A 20,629-nucleotide genomic window follows, 5' to 3' on the forward strand; every position below is an offset into this window, starting at 1 on the left:
ACACTCCTATGAAAATATTATGTAGGTTTTACACAGTACAGTGTGTGCGGGTTTACATGCTTGGCGAAGTGAACTACTTTTTCTGAAATGTGCCTTTGGGGACATAATGGGACGTCCTCTGTTGGGAAAAAAATTAATTTATATATTTATCTTTTACAATTTAATCTTTTTACTCGAAAAAAAAAATATTATGATTATAAATATAATATAAATATTTCTCCTAATTCTTCCTATTGTTAATATTATAAATATAAGTATTATTAGTAGCCTATTATTATATTTATTATAATTGTTACTATTAAATGCATGTAATAAACATAATGAAATGAATAGTAGTAATTATTATATAAATGTTGTTTTTGTTGTTGTTATTATATACATATTTAATTATTTTTCTTATTGTAATATTAAAAATATAAAATAAATACATACATATTTATTTTTATTATTATATACAGTACTTTTTTTCTAAAATTGCTTAAATGCTATCTATATAAAATAAATATTAACACGTTATTACTACTATATACATATTATTATTATTATTATAAATGTAAAAATAAATATTTATTGTTGAATAATAATTTATTATTATAAGTACTATAAAATGTTATAAAATAATACACATTTATTATTATTATTATTCTAAATAAATAATTTTTTTATGAAATTGCTTTATTATATTTATCATAAAAAAAATCAGATTGGGGGTTGGATTATTCTTGGTATCATTTTTATTTCCTCATTTAGACGAACAACAAAATGTCAATTGTCTTGTTTTTCCTGCGCTGTTACGCACCAGGCAGAGCTGTGAATGTGCGTGTGCTCTCTCTCTCTCTCTCTGTGTGTGTGTGTGTGTGTGTGTGTTTACTCTGACAGCTGCTGCGCTGTGGAACTCCTCTGGTGTGGGTGGAGTTCCCGCCCCAATCACCCCCCTTCCCGACCTTCAGTCTGCTTGCATGAACTCGCGGCCTACACACACACACACAGGGCTCCCATCCGCCCGCCCTACTGCACTCCACAGATAGAGAACTTGCACACGGAAGGCGGGAGAGATAAAGCGAGTGGGAGAGAGCCAAAGTCTTCCATTGTTTCCTGTTTAACTTTCCCTGCCGGGAAACACGCTCGCTGACAGATCGGTGTCTGCAGCTTTCCATCCAGCTCACAAACAAGCACGCAGCCTAGAGCCTCAATGTGGGAAGATGCACGTTTTTTCTGTTAAAAACGTGTTTATGGGACGATTGTACTGGTGTAAATAGCCCGTTTGTTTCGGCATGTTCATTGCAGGCCAAAAATAACCTTGCTGACCATGCGGGGTGTGTGTGTGTGTGTGTGTGTGTGTGTGAGGAACTGTTGTTGACAGTCAGACTTTTGTTCATGGTTTATGGTGGGGAAACAGCCTTTCCTGCACTGCTGTTCAGCTACATTTTCCACAGCTGCAAAAAAAAAACATTATGTAGGGGCAGCTCACATTTTCAAATTTTTCAAATTTCAAATTTCAGTCTCTCGCTGATTACAGCGCAGTGCTGAGTATGAACTTGTCGCTGTGATTAATTAGCGCTCCGTCCCGCCTTTCTCTTGGCACCAAGCGAGTGTAGCTCTGTCACTCCACGTACTATGACTATGAAATCTGTGCAAAATCTGAGGCCTTGTAAAGTAACTCATTTCTCTTCCCCTGTCAGGTGGTGAAACGTTCCGCCCAGAAGCAGCCATCATCTCTTTCTGATTATGAGTCTCCTCTGGTCAAACCTCGTGCCCCATCTCCTTCCCATCAACCCGCAGCACCCCCGACCCCTCCAAGCATCACTCTGGATGTACCTGTACCTCCGGTTGACCCCGCACCTCCAGTGTCTGTGGAGCCACCAGTGAGCAGGCCCATGCCGCCCGAAGCGCGCCGACTCATTGTCAACAAGAACGCAGGCGAGACTCTACTGCAGCGAGCTGCGCGGCTGGGATATGAGGTAAGCGCGCATTTGCGTGTGTGTGCGACTGTCTCTCTCTCCGATTCACCTCTTCTGCTCTCTTCGCATCTCATTAATTCTGTGTGAGACTGAGTCTGACATGTGAGAGCCCCTGACAGGCACAGAGCGATCGCTTGGCGTGCGCATACACACACACACACACACTTTTTTTTTCTCCCTCTTGCGAGGCAGCCTCTCGCTCGCACATACGCGGCGTCTCATCTCTTTCTCCTCTTGGCTTTTGCACTCCCACTCAAAGCTTTCTCGCTCACATTCATTCCCGTGCTTTCACAGGCACACTGTTCCTCACGCTTTTTCCGTCTCGTCCTTGCTCTTTCTCTCCGTTGAACTGGAAAACCTTAACCCTTTGCACTCTGTCTCTGATCTTGTAGTCGGTCTTTTCTGAGTTTAACACAAATGTCACTCGAGTGTTTGTAGTCCTGGAGCATTTTTAAAGACAACATGAAATTGCATTTCCAGCGCAATTTTCTTTCACAATATTGCATGTTTTACGAACAAAACTGAATACTTATTGAATTATATACCTATTAAAATTTGATTGGATCACTCGGTTGATTAGGAGTTCGGCAACGTTCTAGCAACATTCTAACAACGCTCCAGCACTCTTATTATGCTTGTGACAAATTTTGCACCTTTTTTTCTTCTGCATAACATGCTATTAATTTTTTTTCTTAAGTTTATGAAAATATACACCATATTTAGATTGGAAAAACATGCACTGATAAATTATGGATAAGACTAGCGACTTTATTTAACAAATTCAGATTTCATGTTGCCTTTAAACATCACAGAGTTAAATATGCATTGTTGAGCATTTGTGCAATGCAACAGAACTTGCACAGATCTCGTTGTTTAGTAGATTCCTTTTTGTTCTGGAATTCGTCGGTATTCCGCAGTTCTGGAATACAGTGGTTCCGTGGGTTCTGGAATGGTGTGGCGTTCCGTGTCCAATTTGTGTAGATTAATGGGGAGCTGGATTAGTTCCGGCAGTGCGTCTGAAAGGACTGGCACGGAGAACAGGAAATGAGCGATTACTGCTGCGAGCGCATGATTTCTAACCCCCCCCCACCCCATTCTCGCTCCACAGCGGTGCCTTGAATTCCACTGAAAGGGAAAGTTTCTCATTGCATTTTATGGAGCATTTTTTAACATTGAGGCAGTGGTTCCGTTTTAGAATAGAGCACGCTTTTGTGAATCAAGCTAGTCTTATGCTTATGATTTTTTTCCCCCAATGTTTTGCCCATCTGCTATTTTCTGCTTTTCCCTCATTCTGCCTACTACGTGCATCCACATGTGTCTGTGGGCTTGTTTTCTCGCAGCTAGGGATGGCATATTCCATTGTGCGCCATTCCTTGCTGTGTTTGTGTATTTTGTATGCTTTGTGCTTAAAGTGGCCTGGTGGTTCCATCACCACTGCATGCTTTGACACACACACACACACACACACACACACACACACACACACACACACACACACACACACACTCATTTGTAGTTCCCTTCCCCCAATGTGTCTTGTTCGCTTGTTTGTGTCCCTTCACCTCCCTTTGGCTCTCAGGCGTAGAGTTTTACTGCAACACACACACTCTTTCATTACATTCCGCCGGCGCTGACGTCTCACTTGCGTTACGATGCTGCTTATTTACCCTTGTGTTTGGTTGTTCCCTCCCTCTTTTATGACTCAGACAAAACTGGCCTTTGTGTGCTGATTGAAACCTATCGTTATGTGTGTGCGTGCGCGTGAAAGAGCCCCATCCATCTCTTCCTCACGCTCTCTGTCTGATTCTGCTGCGGTTGCTAGACTCTGTCAGTAATTTTGCTCTCAGGCAAAATGGCTCTTTGCCATTAAGGTCCAATCAGCGATCTGACAAGTGCTCTTCGTAATCTCCACGTTAATTAATCATTCGACTGAAGGTGCTAAACACGCGCTGTTTTAAGCCATTAAGCCGCCCGTTCCGCACACCTCCCGAACTCTCTTCCCCCAATCTAATGCTCGCCATTAACAGCCCACGGAAATGGAGGGTGTTTTTTTTCTTCATTTCCAACCACAAAAAGGCTGACGGTTCTCACAGGAAAAAGAAAAAGTGGCATTTGTGCATTTTGTTGTTGATTCCCCCGATATCACACGTAGCCTAGATCACGGAGATGTCTATTTGACATCTGCAAGACGTATTTTTTTGATTGTTTGCTCTTCTGCAATACAACTATAAGACGTTTCCTATCAGATTCCAAATAGACGTTTAGAAGATGTCTTGAAGATGTTTATGGTTTAGAATGTATGTAAAACTGACATCTTCGAGACGTCTGTCAGATGTTCGTACACAGCAGATGCCTTCCAGATGAAGCCATCTTTAACAGACATCTTGTACGTTTGCTATCGGAGTTAAAGTCTAATTTCTGATTAAATTTCCAAAACCTTCTTTAACTGTTTATAGTTCAACACAATTTACAAAGATATACTGTTAGTAGCTAAACACAATTTATATATAGCTAAACTGTTTATGAATAGCTAAACCTAGTTTAAAAATAGCTCAACTATGTGTGCACAAATAGCTAAACTGTGCTTTGCCAACAGATAAACTGTGTACTATGAGAACTAAAACATACGCTACTGGTCTCTAAATTGTTTACGAATTGGCCTAGCTAAAGTGTAGCCTATAATTATATATAGCTAAACCTTGCATATGATAAGCTAAATATTACGAATAGCTCACTCATATAACTAATAGCAAAACTGTACATATTGACACATTTGTAAATTTTATGTGCAATAGCTAAACAATTTAAAACTAGCTAAACTGTGTGTGCATGAATAGCTAAACTGTTTTTTACTAGTAGATAAACTAAGCGTAAGTTAATATCTAAACTTTTTTTTACCAATATCGAAATTTTCCAAATAAACATGTTTTATGCAGTTAGCCTAACTTAAGTTAGTTATTCATTTAGTTTAGCTTTGATATTAGTCTATTAGCTAAAATATTTTACGAATAGCTACATTTTTCAGTAATAGTAAATATTTAGGCATAGCTAAACTGTTTAAAAATAGTTTAACTGTACGAATAGTTAAAACTGCTCTTTGCTAATACACTGTAAAATATACGGTAAAGAAAGGCAGCTGTGGTTGCCAGAATTATACTGTAAAAAAATACGGTAACACCGTTTTAGGTTTGATGGTTTTACCTTAAATTTACAGTTAAATACTGTAATTTAACTGATATAATGTTAATATACCAACTTACTGAAGTACTGAAATCTGTTTTGTACCTTTTATAATACACTGGTAACCACCAAAATGCAGGTGTTGATGAGAAAGTCACACAAAGCCCATCACAAGCTTTAAAAAAATAAGATACATAGAAGGTGCAAAGTGTGATTCATTCACACAAGCAATAAACACCATCATGGTGAGACTCATTAAACTGAAACATGCAATAAACATTAATTTAACAACTTTATATGTAACATACAACTCTAATAAACATAACAGATAAGAGAAACATAGGAAGAAACGTTATTTTAAAAAGTTATTTAAAAAAAAAAACATCAAATTCAAACAAAATGTGAAATGCAACGCATTCAGTTTACGTGTTTTCCCTGTAAATTTTACAGGAAATTACCGTTAACCATTTGACAGGTTTTTACAGATTACTGTGAACTGATGCCTGATCTGTTTTTACTTATATCGAAACTGTTTTACGTGTAGCTGAACTGTATTTTAATGACATCCACACAATTGTATTTTACTTATTTTCTTACTAATAGCTAAACAGCTTTTTTTCCTCTCCCTAATGAGCTTTTTCTCCAGATTGCAGCCAGTGTTCCGCTCGCGGTGGATTTTCTCGAGCGTGGGCTCTCGTTACCGCCGAGTCTCGGGGCTTTGTGATTTTCCCCGCCGGCGCTCAGGGTCTAATTCTGCTCTAATGGCTTTATAAATGCGCTTGGTGACATCGGTTAAAGGCGGCTGTTCTCGCGGGGCTGTGCGTGCGCCACAGATACAGCGGAGGAGCGGCAGAGCGCGCAGATCCGTGCGCTGTGTGTGTGTGTGTGTGTGTGTGTGTCAGAGGAAGCGAGATAAATTGTAATCCTTCCCAACCTGTATTCCTCATCCCTCTCTCTCTCTCTCTCTCTGTTTTGGATCGCTCGTTCTCCTCCCCCTCTACACCCTCACGTCGGCCCTAAGCAGGTGGGGACAGACCTTCCGTCTCGCGTGTGTTTTTTTCTGTCAGTCCACAACGGCTTGATTTTTTAGTCCTCGTTCGTTCCGTCCCCCCTCCTTTTCCCCCCCGGGCTCCTGCCTCAGACAGGAAGCCGGTCTCTTGCTGTGTGTGTGTGTGTGTGTGTGGATAGATAAGCCGCGAGCAATGCACTGAGCTGCCAGCGCTCTCCCTCTCTGTGTTTGTGTGTGTGTGTGTGTGTGTTAAGCCACGAGCAGCTCCGCGCGCTGCCAGAGCTCGGAAATATGACATGACTGCGCGGCCGTGCCTTTCAACACAGACCGCGACAGCTGCTCCGTTTATGTGTGTGTGTGTGTGTGTGTGTGTGACTCAGAGCGCCAGAGAATGAGAGTTCACACTTAAACGTGGCACTCCATCTCGGTCCCAGCACAACTGCAGTAAACATGCAAACGGCACGTAGTTTTGCGCGCGCACTCTCGTTTCCATTTTCTCATGTGCTCGCACCTTCAAAACAAACCGTTCTTGGATTGATGAAACTCCCGGGCGCCTTCGAGCGGTTCTCTGTGTGCGATTGAGTCATTTTGGCTTGCATTTCAGACATTAACCGAGCGCAAGTGGAAAAAGCTGCGTGTTTTCCACAGTTGACTACATGAGCGTGTCCGCTGGTCGGACTGTGTCCGTTCAAGGCCGCGTACTAAGGATTTCTTGCAAGCGAATCTTATGATCTTAGATGGCGACCGCAGAAAAGCCTGTGACCTGAAATAACCCCATTGACTTCAATTTGATCTAAATTCCCTCTCAGATTATTTGCAGTTTGCATATAAAATGTAGGTTGAGGTGGGGGGAAAGGCGAAAAGGGTGAGGTTGAGTCTATTTAAAGGCATAGTTCACTCCCAAATTAAAGCTTGTTCATCATCCGAGGTAAAGTTATATGAGATAAACGTCTCAGTGTATTTTAAATAAGTAAGTAAATAGAGGGCAGTTATATCTCACAGTCATTGATTGCCTGATACATATTGCACATGAAACTGGAATGTATTTTCTTGATTTGGTAAGTGCAAAACTGATTGGCTGACTTCATACAACTTCTGACACAAAAGGAAGGTTTTTTTTAGTTTTTCTTCCAGATACTGTATTTATACTGCTTTTTTGTGGAAGAATTATCCACTGGATGTAACAAAGTTCTTTGTCAGATATTCAGAATTTTGTTGCCTATTATTTAGGTGTAATCTATGTCTGATAATGTCACATCACATGTCTGCGCATGTACGCATATACGCTCAGTACCATCCTGGCCGGCTGTCAGGGAAATCCTGATCCGTTAATGATGCACTTATTCTGTGGAGGCCATCTCGACCCCTTTCCCTCTGTTATCACAACTCTCACTCCAGCCATGACTCTCTCAATCAAAACCACGCTGAGGGAGTTTCTCGTTCCCTCTGTCCCCTCGCATATCCTGCTATTTCTTTCTTTTGTCATTTTTTTGTCTGTTTCTCTCCCCAGCCGCTCACTTTACAATGCAACATGATGTCTGTTCTGTCTAAAGGCTGTTTTTTTTCCGGAGTTGCATGTAAAATTAGATCATTCGTCAGCACTGTGCGCAGCCAGAGGATCATTAAGCAACCGCTACACATTAGTCTCAAAAAATAAAAGAAATGTTTCAGTTTTATAGCAGTTTTTGAACTGTCTCAGAGTTTAAAAAGCTTTAGAATTAATCTCTGAATTGACTAATAGAGGTCTTATAATTTTGGATCTCTACAGAATTTCTTGAATTTCTTGACTCTATAAACTGCTTGAGAAACCCAGCTCTATCAGAATTCTATGACTCAACTGCATGTGAATTCCACAAATATTGAGCACATTCCTTTTTGAATTCTAGAACTCTTAGTTAGCTTGTCTTAGAATTCTGGAATTCTTATAAACACTCATTCTGGAAATGTTTCTCAACTGCCCCGGAATTTGAAAATTTGTCATACACTGCATCAAATTTTAGCCTCTTATCAAGTACATTGAATTTTCAGAATTTATTAGAAATTGGTTTAGTGTTCCAAATGTTTTTTTTAAACCACCTCAGAATTCTGCAAGAGCCCCTGAATTCTAGAACATTTGTGACCCTGGACCACAAAACTTAAGTTGCTGGGGTATATTTGTAGCAATAGCCAAAAAGTATTGCAAAATTTTTCTTTTATGCCAAAAATCATTAGGATATTCAGTAAAAATCATGTTCCATGAATATATTTTATAAATTTCCTACCATAAATATATTAAAAGCCAAGAATTAATTTGGACAACTTCAGTATTTAGATAATTTTGCATCATCCGATTTCAGATTTTCAAATAGTAGTATCTCAGCCTAATATTGTCTGATCCTAATAAACCATACATCAATGGAAAGCTTATATATTCAGCTTTCAGTTGATGTATAAATCTCAATTTCTTTAAAATTGACACTTTTAAGACTGGTGTTGTGGTCCAGGGTCACATTTTATGTGTTCTGGAACTGTCATTAAAATAGTTTTAGAATTCCAGAAGTCTTAATGAAGTTTTTCTTGAACCCTTGAAATTCTAGACTTGAGTTTGAACTTGAATCCCAGGTTTTAATGGGGGCTGCCAGCATCAGAATTTGACTGTGACCCAGACTGGTTTCAGGTCAGGTCTGCCTTGTATAGCTTCCCCTTCTTTTTCCTGTCTGAGTGTCTTTCTCCCTAAGCCAGCTGTAGTTCTTTCCCTTTTATTTTTTTATGATGTAGGTTGGGTTGAATAGGTTTTGAGGTTGTGGTAAAATGGTTGCATGTGGGGTTCAGTCTTGGGCCGGCCTGCACCTTGTTTTGTAAGATTGCTGTTGTGAAGGGGTTAAGTGTCTTGAATGATGCATTGATTGCAGTTGTTAGCTGGGAGTTCTTTTAGCAAGGGACAGCGGGGGAGGAAACGCTACAGCAAAGAGCAGTTCTGAGGAGAAAATCACGACAAATCTTTTTCTCGCTAGGCTGTGTAACACTGCTTTATTGTCTGTTTAATGTAACACTTAGCTCTCCTGCCTGCAAACATCCCTACTGAGGAACTCCCTGAGGCAGGAGACAGAGAGAGAGAGAGAGAGAGAGAGAGAGAGAGAGAGAGAGAGAGAGAGAGACTTCACTGGAAAGGGAATGAGGCGATGGAAACTTAAACGGAAATACAGAAATTCTCCTTTGAACTGCAGCTCGCTTTTGGTAATTGTGCGTGGTAGGTGTGTGTGTGTATGTTTTACCTTCCATGTGTTTTGGTCCACCTCTCCAGGCTGACGGAAGCGAACATCCGCACTGGAGCCAGAGTTTCCCGCTTGGGCTCGTTAACGGCTCGGCGCCCCTGCTAACGGCTTGGGCTTTTTTTCAATCGTGCCGGCGGCATGCCGTATCCTAGATACGGAGCCGGCGGGAAGCGCGAGGCAGAGCTGCTGGCAGCAGCGTGGGGCAGGTCGTACCACTGTGTGACTCCATCAGGGGAGGGGTTGAACGCGCTCTCTGAGACTCTGCCAGGGTTGAAGTGCGAGTGCTACGCCTCCTGAATCCTAATGCCCTCATTCATCTGAGCACTGAGCGGACACCGGCCCTCCCTTCTCCAGCCTATCTGTGTGCGCGCGCTTGTTTTTGTTGCCGCCGTGCATGCGGAATCGGCTCGCGGTGATGGATGTGGGAGTTCCTTTTAACCCGAGCTTCCAGAAGAACTCTCCAATTAATTCTGCAGGGGCTCTGTGTAATTCCGGCCTCTTCCAGACATTGTTCATAATCAGTGTACGCAAACGGCAGGAAGTGCGAATGGGAAGATACACATTGATAGGTTTATCTGTGTATCAACTGCTATTATGCCAAATCTCAGTAAAGCTACGGTATTATTTTTATAAGCGATCAGACTTACAAGTTTTGCCCGATGGGCGATAAAATTGGCAGAATTTAACGTTGTTCAAACATAATAGAATTCTACGTTCTTTTGAATTGTTCCAGCACAGAACACTCTTAACAACCACATAGCAACATTCTAAGCGATTGCTGGCATGTTGCTGTGTTGTTGCTAGGGTGTCTTGAGTGGTTGTTTGCGTTTGTGGTTGCTAGCGTGTTCTGGGCTGACACAATTCAAAATAACCTAGAATTGTGTTATTTAAAATCATTCTTCAAGCAACCACATTGAAACATTCTAATGGCCGCTCAGAACACCCTAACAGCATAGGAACATTCTTATCATTTTGTTGGGTTCTTTTGGTTTGGGTTGATGTTCAAAGGATCTCTGGTGAGAATTCTGAATATATATAGGCTCCAAAATATCTTACAGGTGTGAAAATATGGATAACTTGTGTCAAATACAATCATGGCAGCTGGTTTTGCACAGGGTAACATCGCTCACATTTCCCTCACCTTTCAAGTCGCTCCTACTCTGCTGCTGCTTGTAGAAGCTCCCTGAGGAGTTGCTGTCTCGGGCGTCACGTATAGAAATTGAACAGCAGGCTTGGGGCAGGATTCGTCTGTAAAGCCCCTGATACCTCACACATCAATAATCAGCTCTGGGCGGAACTGTCTGTCTACCCTCTCCCCTTCTCTCTCTCTCTGTGCTCTTTAATGGTGTTTAATGAATTTCAGTCCTTGCTGCACCATAGTAACCGCTCGTCTTCTGTCTCTCTCACGCTTGCTGTAGGAGGTGGTTTTGTACTGTCTGGAGAATAAAGTGTGTGACGTGAATCATCGGGATAATGCGGGTTACTGTGCGCTTCACGAGGCCTGTTCCCGCGGCTGGCTCTCCATCGTACAGCACTTACTGGAGCACGGGGCGGACATCAACTGCAGTGCGCAGGACGGCACCAGGTAAACACATGCATTCATGATATCACCTAAATAGCAAAGCGTTACATGCAGGACTAATTTGTGTGAGTTCCTGTGCTTTCGTCATACTGTGTTTGAGAGTTTGTGCGTGCCACTGAGGCGCAGATAATTACACGTGCTGACGCACGCACACTCAGTGTCAGTAATTATATGTTTGGTAATAATGGCTTTACAACAACAGAAGAGGCCGAGAATCTTAGCTCGGATAATTACCGCTAGAAGAGCAGATTAGGCGTGTGAGATCCCTGTCTTCGCTATACACTTAAAAATCCAATTTCATTTCCGATTCCTGTCGGAAAGATGAATGACGGTGACAGGTTTTAATGACTGTTTTATTGGGCAATACCAGAAGATAAAATTAAGGTAATTTTGGACAAGTGAAGTAATTGAACTGTTTAAGCAAAAATAAAATCTCGCAATTACTAAAGCAAGTGAAATTTAAAATGGATAAGATTATAAATGTTGTTGTTTTAGTTTTTGCGAAGTAAAGTTCTGGTCTCTCTGCCAACAGGCCTCTCCATGATGCTGTGGAAAACGATCATCTTGACGTGGTACGACTGTTGTTGTCATACGGCGCCGATCCAACCTTAGCCACCTACTCAGGCCGCGGTTTGCTGAAGATGACCCACAGCGACATAATGGAGTGTTTTCTCTCTGGTAAGAGAGCCCTGTACCACTCTTCCAGCTCTATTCCCAGAATTTCTTTCCGAAGGTTCCGCTCGGCTTGGCTATCTGGTTACTAAGCAACAGCTGGAGCGGGGGAGAAGCCTTTAGCTCCGGCAAATCAGCTTTCCCTGAAAGGAGATTATGTGTGTGTGTTCATCCGTGTGCGTCTCTATTTGTTCTGGTGCGGCATGACTGTTTTGAACAGTGTATGGGTTTGTCGCAGACAACAATATTTGGAAAAGCTGGGTTGTGTTATTGAAATGGTAATCTGAGCCTTATCTGGAGCCATCCGAGCTAAAATGGGCTATTGTTTTTATGGTTTTAGAAACTTTTGACGTAATTTTGACCCCTTGATTTTAAACAGCTTGATGTGTGTGGGTTTCTAATGGGTTACTTATAGGCCAAAATTCTTGAGTTTAAAAGCTTTGTAAATCCAAGCATTTCGGGAACACTTAATAGCATGATGGGACTTTTCATTGTGCATGTGTGTGATTTGTGGGGGATAGTTTTCCAGTTAGACCTCAAGAGCAGCATCTGAATGCTTTCAAGGATTTAAATCGGGTTTTCGAAATCTTGATTTAGCTTAAACTACATTTAATGCGACAGCATGTGATTTCTGCAGCACCTAACAGAATTGAAACTTGATTGAAAATAGTCATTAATATGGCAAACTCTCCTGCCATCCATCAGTGATCAGTTGGACAAATCCCACCAATAACCATATTGTTGCCAGATTGAAGGTCTGTAATCTATGGCAGCTTTCATTGGTCAAGGCCCACCCATGAGGCAGTTTAACCGACATGTCAAACAACCAATCACAATTAGTTTCGTAGAGCCTCTCTTTTCGGGGAATAGAATGTCCCCACAAAAACAGACTGGTGTGTAAAACTCTCGGACGCATTTTAAAGATTCTTTAAAACCATAAATATTTGGCCTACCTTTGAATATCCAGCGTTTAGTTGATCCTGATAAGAGCTCGTCGTCACTGTTGTAAACTTGATGGCTTTCTTCTTTCGTGAGGGGGCTTGACGCCAGAATATTTTGTTTCCAGGTGGAACATTAAAGAACACGCACGTCTTCCTGGATATCCTGTACAATTTAACCAATCCGATGACGACTTCGACATTCCTGAAGTGTTTCCACTTTTGTGTCCAATATGCATCAGACGTCTAGCCAATGGTCCATGGGCATGATGTCTGAAGCTTAGACTAGTGGTGCATGCACATTTGTTGTTGTTATAGATCGATCCAAACTTTTAACTGCAGTTCGTACCCACTAACTAAATTTGCATCCTGCAAGAACAGACGTTTGGGGGGAGCTTTAGAAAGAAATAGAAACCATTGAGTTTATTAAAAATGACTGTGCCATCAGAATGATTTTGAAATTGATATTTCAAGATAAAAAAAAACCTTAGGATTGCTTCACATGCTTTGCTTTTAAAACTGTGCAATGAAATGCCATACTGTTTGCCGGACCAAAGACTGATTGACATTTCCTTGACAGATTGGTTTAATGCAGATTTTTGTTGAAAATAACCCAGAATATTCTTTCAAGAGTTGTTTATACCATTACCGTTTATCGTTAGCGGAGCATTGACCTTGTCATTGTGCTGTTCGCCACCCATTGTGTGCAGAAGTAAAGTTCTAATGCTCAAGGTTAGACGTTCGCATGGAAAAGACAAGCTGTGCTCCAGGTGCATGTGAAGATGGCATCACAAGAGACGTGGCATTTACCGAGAAGGCCTTTCCTGTGTTTGTGTTAACACTGACCACTCTTGCCCGAGCACAGCCTCGCCATAACAGTCCGAAGGAAACACTCTCTCTCTCTCTTTCAGTGACAGTAGTCGTGTTTTTTGAGGCACGGCTTGATTAATGGACTGAAAGTTTCAAGCTGAACTAGAGGGCATCGCAAAACAATTTGTACACAGCCAGCATTTGTTCTTGACGGCAGTCGCAAGTTCTTCACCTCCAAAGCCATCTTAATACGTATGTGTGTGTATGTGTGTGTGAATTAGCTTCAGGGCTGCCAGTTAAAGGGCAGCTCAGTCACATGTTGGAGGTTCACACTGACTGCGTGAGTGTTTGATTATGCATGAGTTCGTGAGACAGGAAAGAGCTCGGCCTAGAAGTGCAGGGCAGCATATTGTGTGTGTGTGTGTGTGTGTGTGTGTGTGAATCAGCGGTCTTGTCCCGTTCTGCTGTCTTCTGCGCTGATTTAAAAACCCTCCCCAAGTTTGTTTTCCCTCTGTGGGAGCCTTCTAATCAACCGCCCTCTCTCTCTCTCTCTCTATCGCTGTCTCCAGCTCTGTTTCTCTCTCTCTCTCTCTCTCTCTCTCTCTTTCTCTCTGGGTGGAATTGTTAATGGCTGCGCTGGCAAACGTGGCTCCCGTCGCTGCTGGCTGTGTTTCGCAGGAGAAAGGGGCATCTGAGCACGCAACCACATAATGTTTGCAGAGCGTCAGAGCCTCTGCTGTCTGTAGAAGACAATCTTCTAATTGTCACTTGGTGAATGCGGTCCGTTTAGCACTTGCACAATATATCGGTCATCATATCGGCATCAATTAATTGTATTTTGCTTATTATTATTCGTTTTATAATGGTTTTATTAATGATTAGCATGATCCTATGCTAATATTAGCTGAAAGTTTAGATGTTTTTTCTTTGCTAGTTTATAGGGTGGATCTGTTTACAGGGTGGATCTGCTTCTCTAGTTGCCTCCTGCTTACATCACTAATGGTTTCATCTCTCTTTCTTATTCTAGATTACTTTGCCGATCTGCAGGGCAGAGTGGACGATGACCCCTGCGTGTACTGGGAGTTTTACGGCAGCGCAGTGTGCGGTGAGTACCACTTTCACACTCAAACACACACACACATATTTACAGAAACGCACAACACACACAGTAACAGACACAAAAACATCATGCAAACAGACAGCCAGTTGGATAAACACCTAAAGGTAAACTAAAATCTGTGTGAATCATCAATGTTTGTAGACGCTCATTGATCTAGAATGGAAGAAATAGCATCCATGTGTGCTTCTAGCTCTCTGATGTTCGCTTAAAGAATTTATATAAAAATCCCCCATTCGCTGGGTGGTGGGGTCCGCACCATGGGGGCCAAAATTGATGGCAGCATTTCTTTATTGCTCTTTTTTAAAATGAATTCTAGCTGCGTAGCGAGAGTTCCCCTGGCTGCCATATATCAGCAGATCGCTCGGTGTGTGTGTGTGTGTGTGTGTGTGAGCAGGCCCGTCTCCAGCTGGCTGAAAACAAACCCACAGCTACTGCACATTTTCCCTTGGATTCCTGGAATAACAAAGCCGGGAGAGAAGGGGAGGTGTGGAAGGGAGCTGCGCGGCTATTTTTGGGAGCTTTGCGCTGCCTTGGAAAAACTCAAAGCGTATCAGAAAGAGCTAGAGCCACCTGTTTTGCTCCGAGGCGTACGCTGTGCCGCTAGCGTGCACCAACGAGTGAAGTGGCTTCACACACAGCTCTTCCCGCAGTGCCGCTTAATGGAAGAGAGTGCAAATAGGAGAGTGCGTTCAGAGAGCGATGTGAGAGCAGCCCCACGAAAACATGTCTTGGCGTGAATCCGACAGGGAAAGGGAGGGCGGGAGAGGACTTTGAAGGGATATCATGGGAGCAGAATCCATAAGCTCTCAGTGTGTGTGTGTGTGGGATTCCATAATTCACACCTCGTCTCTCATTTCTAATCGATATCTGTCTGTCTGACTAATAGAGCCTGTCGACGACTCGTCTGGTTATGACATCCTAGCCAACCCGCCTGGACCCGGTGAAGACGAGGATGAACAGAGAGAAGTTTTCGAGTTTGAATTCTCTGACCGACCGCTGCTGCCATGCTACAACATCCAGGTTTCTCTCTCACAGGGGTAAGAGCATAGAACTTCTTTTTTGACTGACCTATGTCTGTAACTGCTTTTATTTATTGCAAAAACAATTTTTTGCATGTTGCATGTTGGTTACAAGCAGGATGTTTGCAACCATTTGTCACCAAGTGATGTTCATTATTTCTTTTTAATTATAGGATTTTCAAAGTCTAATAAAATTTTTGATCCTAGTGGAATTTTCGTAATTGGGAATTTTAATCATTAAATTGCTGATTGTTCCCAGAATGTGGCAATTGTTCACAAATAAGTTTAGTCGTTATTGGACCAATGTTGATTACACCAAGGCATTTTATTCTGATCTGAACAATTTTTCGTAAATAAAAAATTTACCTCAAGAAAGGCGGTGGTAATTGTTGTTAAAAGTAAGGTTGTCATTGTAGGATAGTGGATTGTGCTTTTATTTGTATGTCAACTGATTGTCATAATTGTCGAATGTAGCCATAGAGCTTCCATTTCCAAGTAGGACATTGATAACCATTTGGCGAAATTCTGATCATTATTAGAGAACTGCACATATTCATAGATATTTAGTTCTAATCTAAACAAATTGTCGCAATTATGAAATTCATATGTAGAGATGGCAGTTGTTGGCTACCAAGACATTGCTTGTTGTTTGCAATGTTTCTAGATGTTCATTTAATGAGCAAAGCAAGTAGTGTGTTTATGCACCATGCAAACCACGAAATTACCTTGGAATGCTATTTCTATGGAGGGGGAAGGGCCCCCCATCCAACCTCCAGAACACGATTTCTACCAAGAACTCCCCAAAACTCTAAATGCATCTGAGCAAAGCCAATTTTATTAACTCTTAGAATTCATCGAATTGAGTCATAATTTGTGTAGACCAGGGATCCTCAAATCTGGCCCACAAGATCCACTTTCCTGCAGGGTTTAGCTCTAACCCTAAACAAACACACCTGAGCAGACTAATCAGTGTCTTCAGGATCATTCGAAAATCACAGGTAGGGGAGTTTTGAGGACAAGATTTGAGAAACCTTGGTGTAGACTGACAGCCAGGGACGACGCTAGTTTAGCGTTAGCGAAGACTTGAGGCCCGTTGCACGTAAACAGAGCGAGGACAGCGAAAGCATTGCACGAGAGAGACAGTCTAGTGACACGCTGCTAAACAGACGTAGCTAATTACCTCCCACACAGGCTCTTTCTCTGCCGTCAACGCGCTCCGCTCTCTCGCCACCCCTCCCTCCCTTGCTCGCCCGCCACCCCTCCCTCCCAGGCTCAGCTGCCGCGCTCACTGTTGTGTATAATCTTCAGTCTGCGCTTGTCTCTGGCCTTCCCCTCCCCCGTTCTCATTCGCCCTCATTCGCTCGCTCACTCTCCCTCTCGCTCTTTCACTCGGCGTGGCTGCCTGATGCAGTATTAATGGCTTTCTGCTCTCCTCACATTTCCTCCCCCCTCTCGCTCGCCCTCTCTCCTTCTCTCTCTCTCCCTTTCCCTCTCCCACTCCATTCAGCGTTCCGCACTCCGCGAGAGCCACAGACCGCCTCAAGTGCCATCGATTGAGCGCTGCCTGTTACTGCTTTCCCCGCTGTGTATGTGTGTGCGTGCGTCTGACAGGCTCAGTCTATGGTCTTTGTGCGTGTGTGTGTAGCCTATTGTGTTCCTGGACGAGTGAAGGCCTTGAGAATCCTTGTGTGATTTTGTATAATTGTCTGAATGCCTGTTTGTTCTGGGTCGAGTGTTTAACACGGTGTATATGCATGTACATTTTTGTTTTGGTGTTTCTAACTTTGTGCATGTGTTCTGAAACTGTTCATGTGGATGCTGCAAATTTGCACCAACTTTAAGCATCTTATTTTTAGTATGATATGAATAAAACTAAGCCTTGATAACCTGTTTTTTTATAGCCTTGTGGTATAAACTTGACGCAACGATGCTAGCATGAAAATTTTGCTCTATTTTTCAGCCAATTAATCTTTCTTTCGCTCTTTTTCCTCAGACCTAGAAACTGGTTGCTGCTCTCAGACGTCCTCAAGCGCTTGAAGATGTCTGCTAGAACGTTTCGCGCTACGTTTACGCACATTGAAGTAGTGACTATAGCCGAGGCAGAATTCTACAAGCAGGCTTCTCTGAGTCAGCTGTTCTCCTGTCCGGAAGAGCTCGAGGGATTCATGCCTGACAGCAAGGAACTCTTGGATCTGGTGGAAATCAGTGCCGACCTGGTGGCGCTGCTGGGGTCGTCCCTCGAATGCTTGGACGACCGCTGGGAGCCAGTATCCAGGCCTCGCTTGTGAGCTTCTGCACATCCATGCACACTCATACAGTCCCTTGGAGACCCATGGACAACTAGAAGCCAAGGAAAAGGATATTCTGAGGCAGTTCTTGACATTTCAAGGAACTTCTGGACTGGTAGCCAAAGGCGAAATTGGATCCCAGTGCAGCTGATCTTTCTATTTGGCTTCAAGAAGGTTTCGGAACATCTCTACATCTCTTGCGCCCTTCTTGCATACTGATGCTCCTGGTGACGATGCAAATCTGTACATAGTGCACATTCTGCAGATAAAGAAAGAGAATGGACCTAAGATTTGGACCACTATCTCTGGCTAACTCTGAGATATGAAGCTATGCTCACAACGAAGAACTCTTTCATTTAAAAGAGATGTTTTCTAAATAGGAATATATATATATATATATATACAGTCACTGTATTTTATTTGTGTGTATTATATATAGATATAAATATATATATATAAATAAATATATATATGCGCTGCCTTTTTTGTCTTGTTTAGTCAGGTCTTTATTTTATAATTGGAGTTACGATGTTGTAAATACATAATTGGGCTGAATTGGGGTTTTAAACGTAATTTCAATGTTAGAGGATTTACTGAGGCTGTAAGCCCCTTCGGTTCGTAAAGAGTAAATTAGCGCACTACGTCCGCGATTTTCCTCGCCTGGAGTAGACGTTTTTATGGTGTTGACCAGTAACCAGTGTGGGATTTTTCGCTCTCCCGTGTTAAACTCTAATCTACAAAGCTGTTTCATACCCTGTATGCAAGCTGTTGCTTTGACTAAGTCACTTATTTATGAGTAGAAATTAAGATATTTTAATGTGGCTTTTCTTTGTAAAATATTAAAGTAATTGTAAAATACTAATCTGACGCTTTGTTAGGCAAAGACATGCTTGAACTTGTAAATAATGGGTTGACTATTTCAGTAACTTGTTTCTGACGTGTGTTATTGTTTTTTGGAGAAGTGTTCGGACTTTGAAATTACATACCTATCATTTGTATTTATATTTTACCAAAAAAAGTTCCTTTAAATAAATGGCAATAAAAGATTGTGTATATATTGTGGTCTTCTTATATTAGTCGACATTACATCAAAAATTTATCACATTTACTTTTTGGTCTTGTTGTGCATGTTATTTCAAAACCATGGATAAAACTTGAGATAAAACTTTGTTTCACGCTGAAATATGTTCAATAATTTCATGTTGTTAAACCAAATTGAGCATAGTGCTGCTCTGATTAATTCATGCACAAATAGATTATTAAACGTACGTGTTTATCACTATGTTCGGAGGTTAAGGTCTGAATTCCATAGCGACTTTCTACTACCCTACTAACAATTCTTGATTCCCAAAAACTAACGTTCCAAGAATGTTCTTTTTTTTTGGTTAGTCAGGAAAGTTTTCTTTACAGAAATAGAACGTTAGTTTCTGGTTTGTAGAATGTTATTCTAATGTTCCCCAAGGTTATTCTAACATTAGAGTAACGTTATTTTAATGTTAGAATAAAGTTATTCCAACGTCCCTGTACATTATTTTAACGTTCCCAGAATGTTAGTTTAAGTTTTGTTTTTGGTTCAAAAGGAACGTTTTCTTAACGGAAATAGAACGTTAGTTTTAGGTTTGTATAACGTTATTTTAACATTCCCTTAATGGTATTATAACGTTACCCTTTTCTCTTTACTCCGATATGATCACCCCTCTGTACTTCAGTAATCATCCAGCACACTCGAGACCCAGTGCAGTTTAAGCGGCATGGAAATTAACTGTGCCATGTATGGTTTATAAAACATTTAATTTATTTTATATATACACACACACACACACAAAAAAGTTCAAAGTTGTCCTAAGACAAGAATGGGTATTGTTTTGGTTTTCAACTTTGATGAAAGGTTTTGATCCACTTCCAATGTTGACTACTGTATATAAAGAATAAAATATTACTTAAAGTAGGATAGCAGTAGTCATTTCTTACCACTGAAGTGTACAGTTTGTGCAGCAGGACATTATTCTTTTGATCCGTAAACAAAAACTTTATAAAAACTGCTTTCTAAAAACTTTAAATAATTCAATAATGTTTTATAAATGTAGTAATATTTACGTCTTAAAAATATACTAATATTAAAAAAATTATACGAATATTATAGTAAATCTAAAATATTAAGATGATCACAGAAAAGAAACAAGCTGGTGCTTAAAAGGATTTTAATTGACTCTTATGAGAATTTATAAACGTTGTGCTTGTAAATAAATAGGAAACAGAAATGGCTCAGATGAACATGCCACTCACTTATTGTCCATTTCTGGCTCTCTGGTGTGTCAAATGTAGCTCAATTGAGGACTGCAGACAGAGCCACATACGACCGAGTGCAGTGGAAGCTGGACTGCAGGGAAGAAATGTGGCCATCTAATTAAAAAACAATTAAATGACATTAGGCTTGGTAATTACACCACCCCCTTCCCCTGGTTCCGTGTTACGATGGTTAATCTGCTCTTTATCTATTAGTCAGAGCGGTGACATTGACAGGCCTCGACCATCAGAGCGCGCAGACAGAGACAGATGCGTACACCTTGTCAACACTGACGCAAGACGCTTTATTTGCCCAGTTCTGACATTAAATGATTTTATACCCAGATATTATAATTTAATCATCAATAATGGTGATTGTTATATATTTGATTGTATTAGACTTTATATTATTAATAGGCTATTTAAGTCCTTAAGTGTATTCTTGCAGTGACATAAACCTCAGCTAGTTATAAAAATGTCAATAGTTTAAGTTTTACATACTTAAACTAG

The 20,629-nt window shown here is 41.3% G+C and overlaps 1 protein-coding gene across 2 annotated transcripts in view; it reads left to right on the forward strand.

The window, feature by feature from the left end:
- Positions 1-18,888, forward strand: part of bcor (BCL6 corepressor) — a 40,065-nt gene extending 21,177 nt beyond the window's left edge. For both annotated transcript variants that reach the window (XM_026235656.1, XM_026235657.1), the window contains 6 exons: positions 1,683-1,961; positions 10,823-10,989; positions 11,519-11,664; positions 14,434-14,511; positions 15,413-15,563; positions 17,539-18,888. In XM_026235656.1, the coding sequence (XP_026091441.1) occupies positions 1,683-1,961; positions 10,823-10,989; positions 11,519-11,664; positions 14,434-14,511; positions 15,413-15,563; positions 17,539-17,833 (1,116 nt within the window). In that variant the 3' untranslated portion in view covers positions 17,834-18,888. The remainder of the gene's footprint in view (positions 1-1,682; positions 1,962-10,822; positions 10,990-11,518; positions 11,665-14,433; positions 14,512-15,412; positions 15,564-17,538) is intronic.
- The last annotated feature ends 1,741 nt before the right edge of the window (positions 18,889-20,629 follow it).

This window comes from Carassius auratus, chromosome 47 (genome assembly GCF_003368295.1).
Source record: "Carassius auratus strain Wakin chromosome 47, ASM336829v1, whole genome shotgun sequence".
NCBI classification, from domain to species: Eukaryota; Metazoa; Chordata; class Actinopteri; order Cypriniformes; family Cyprinidae; genus Carassius; species Carassius auratus.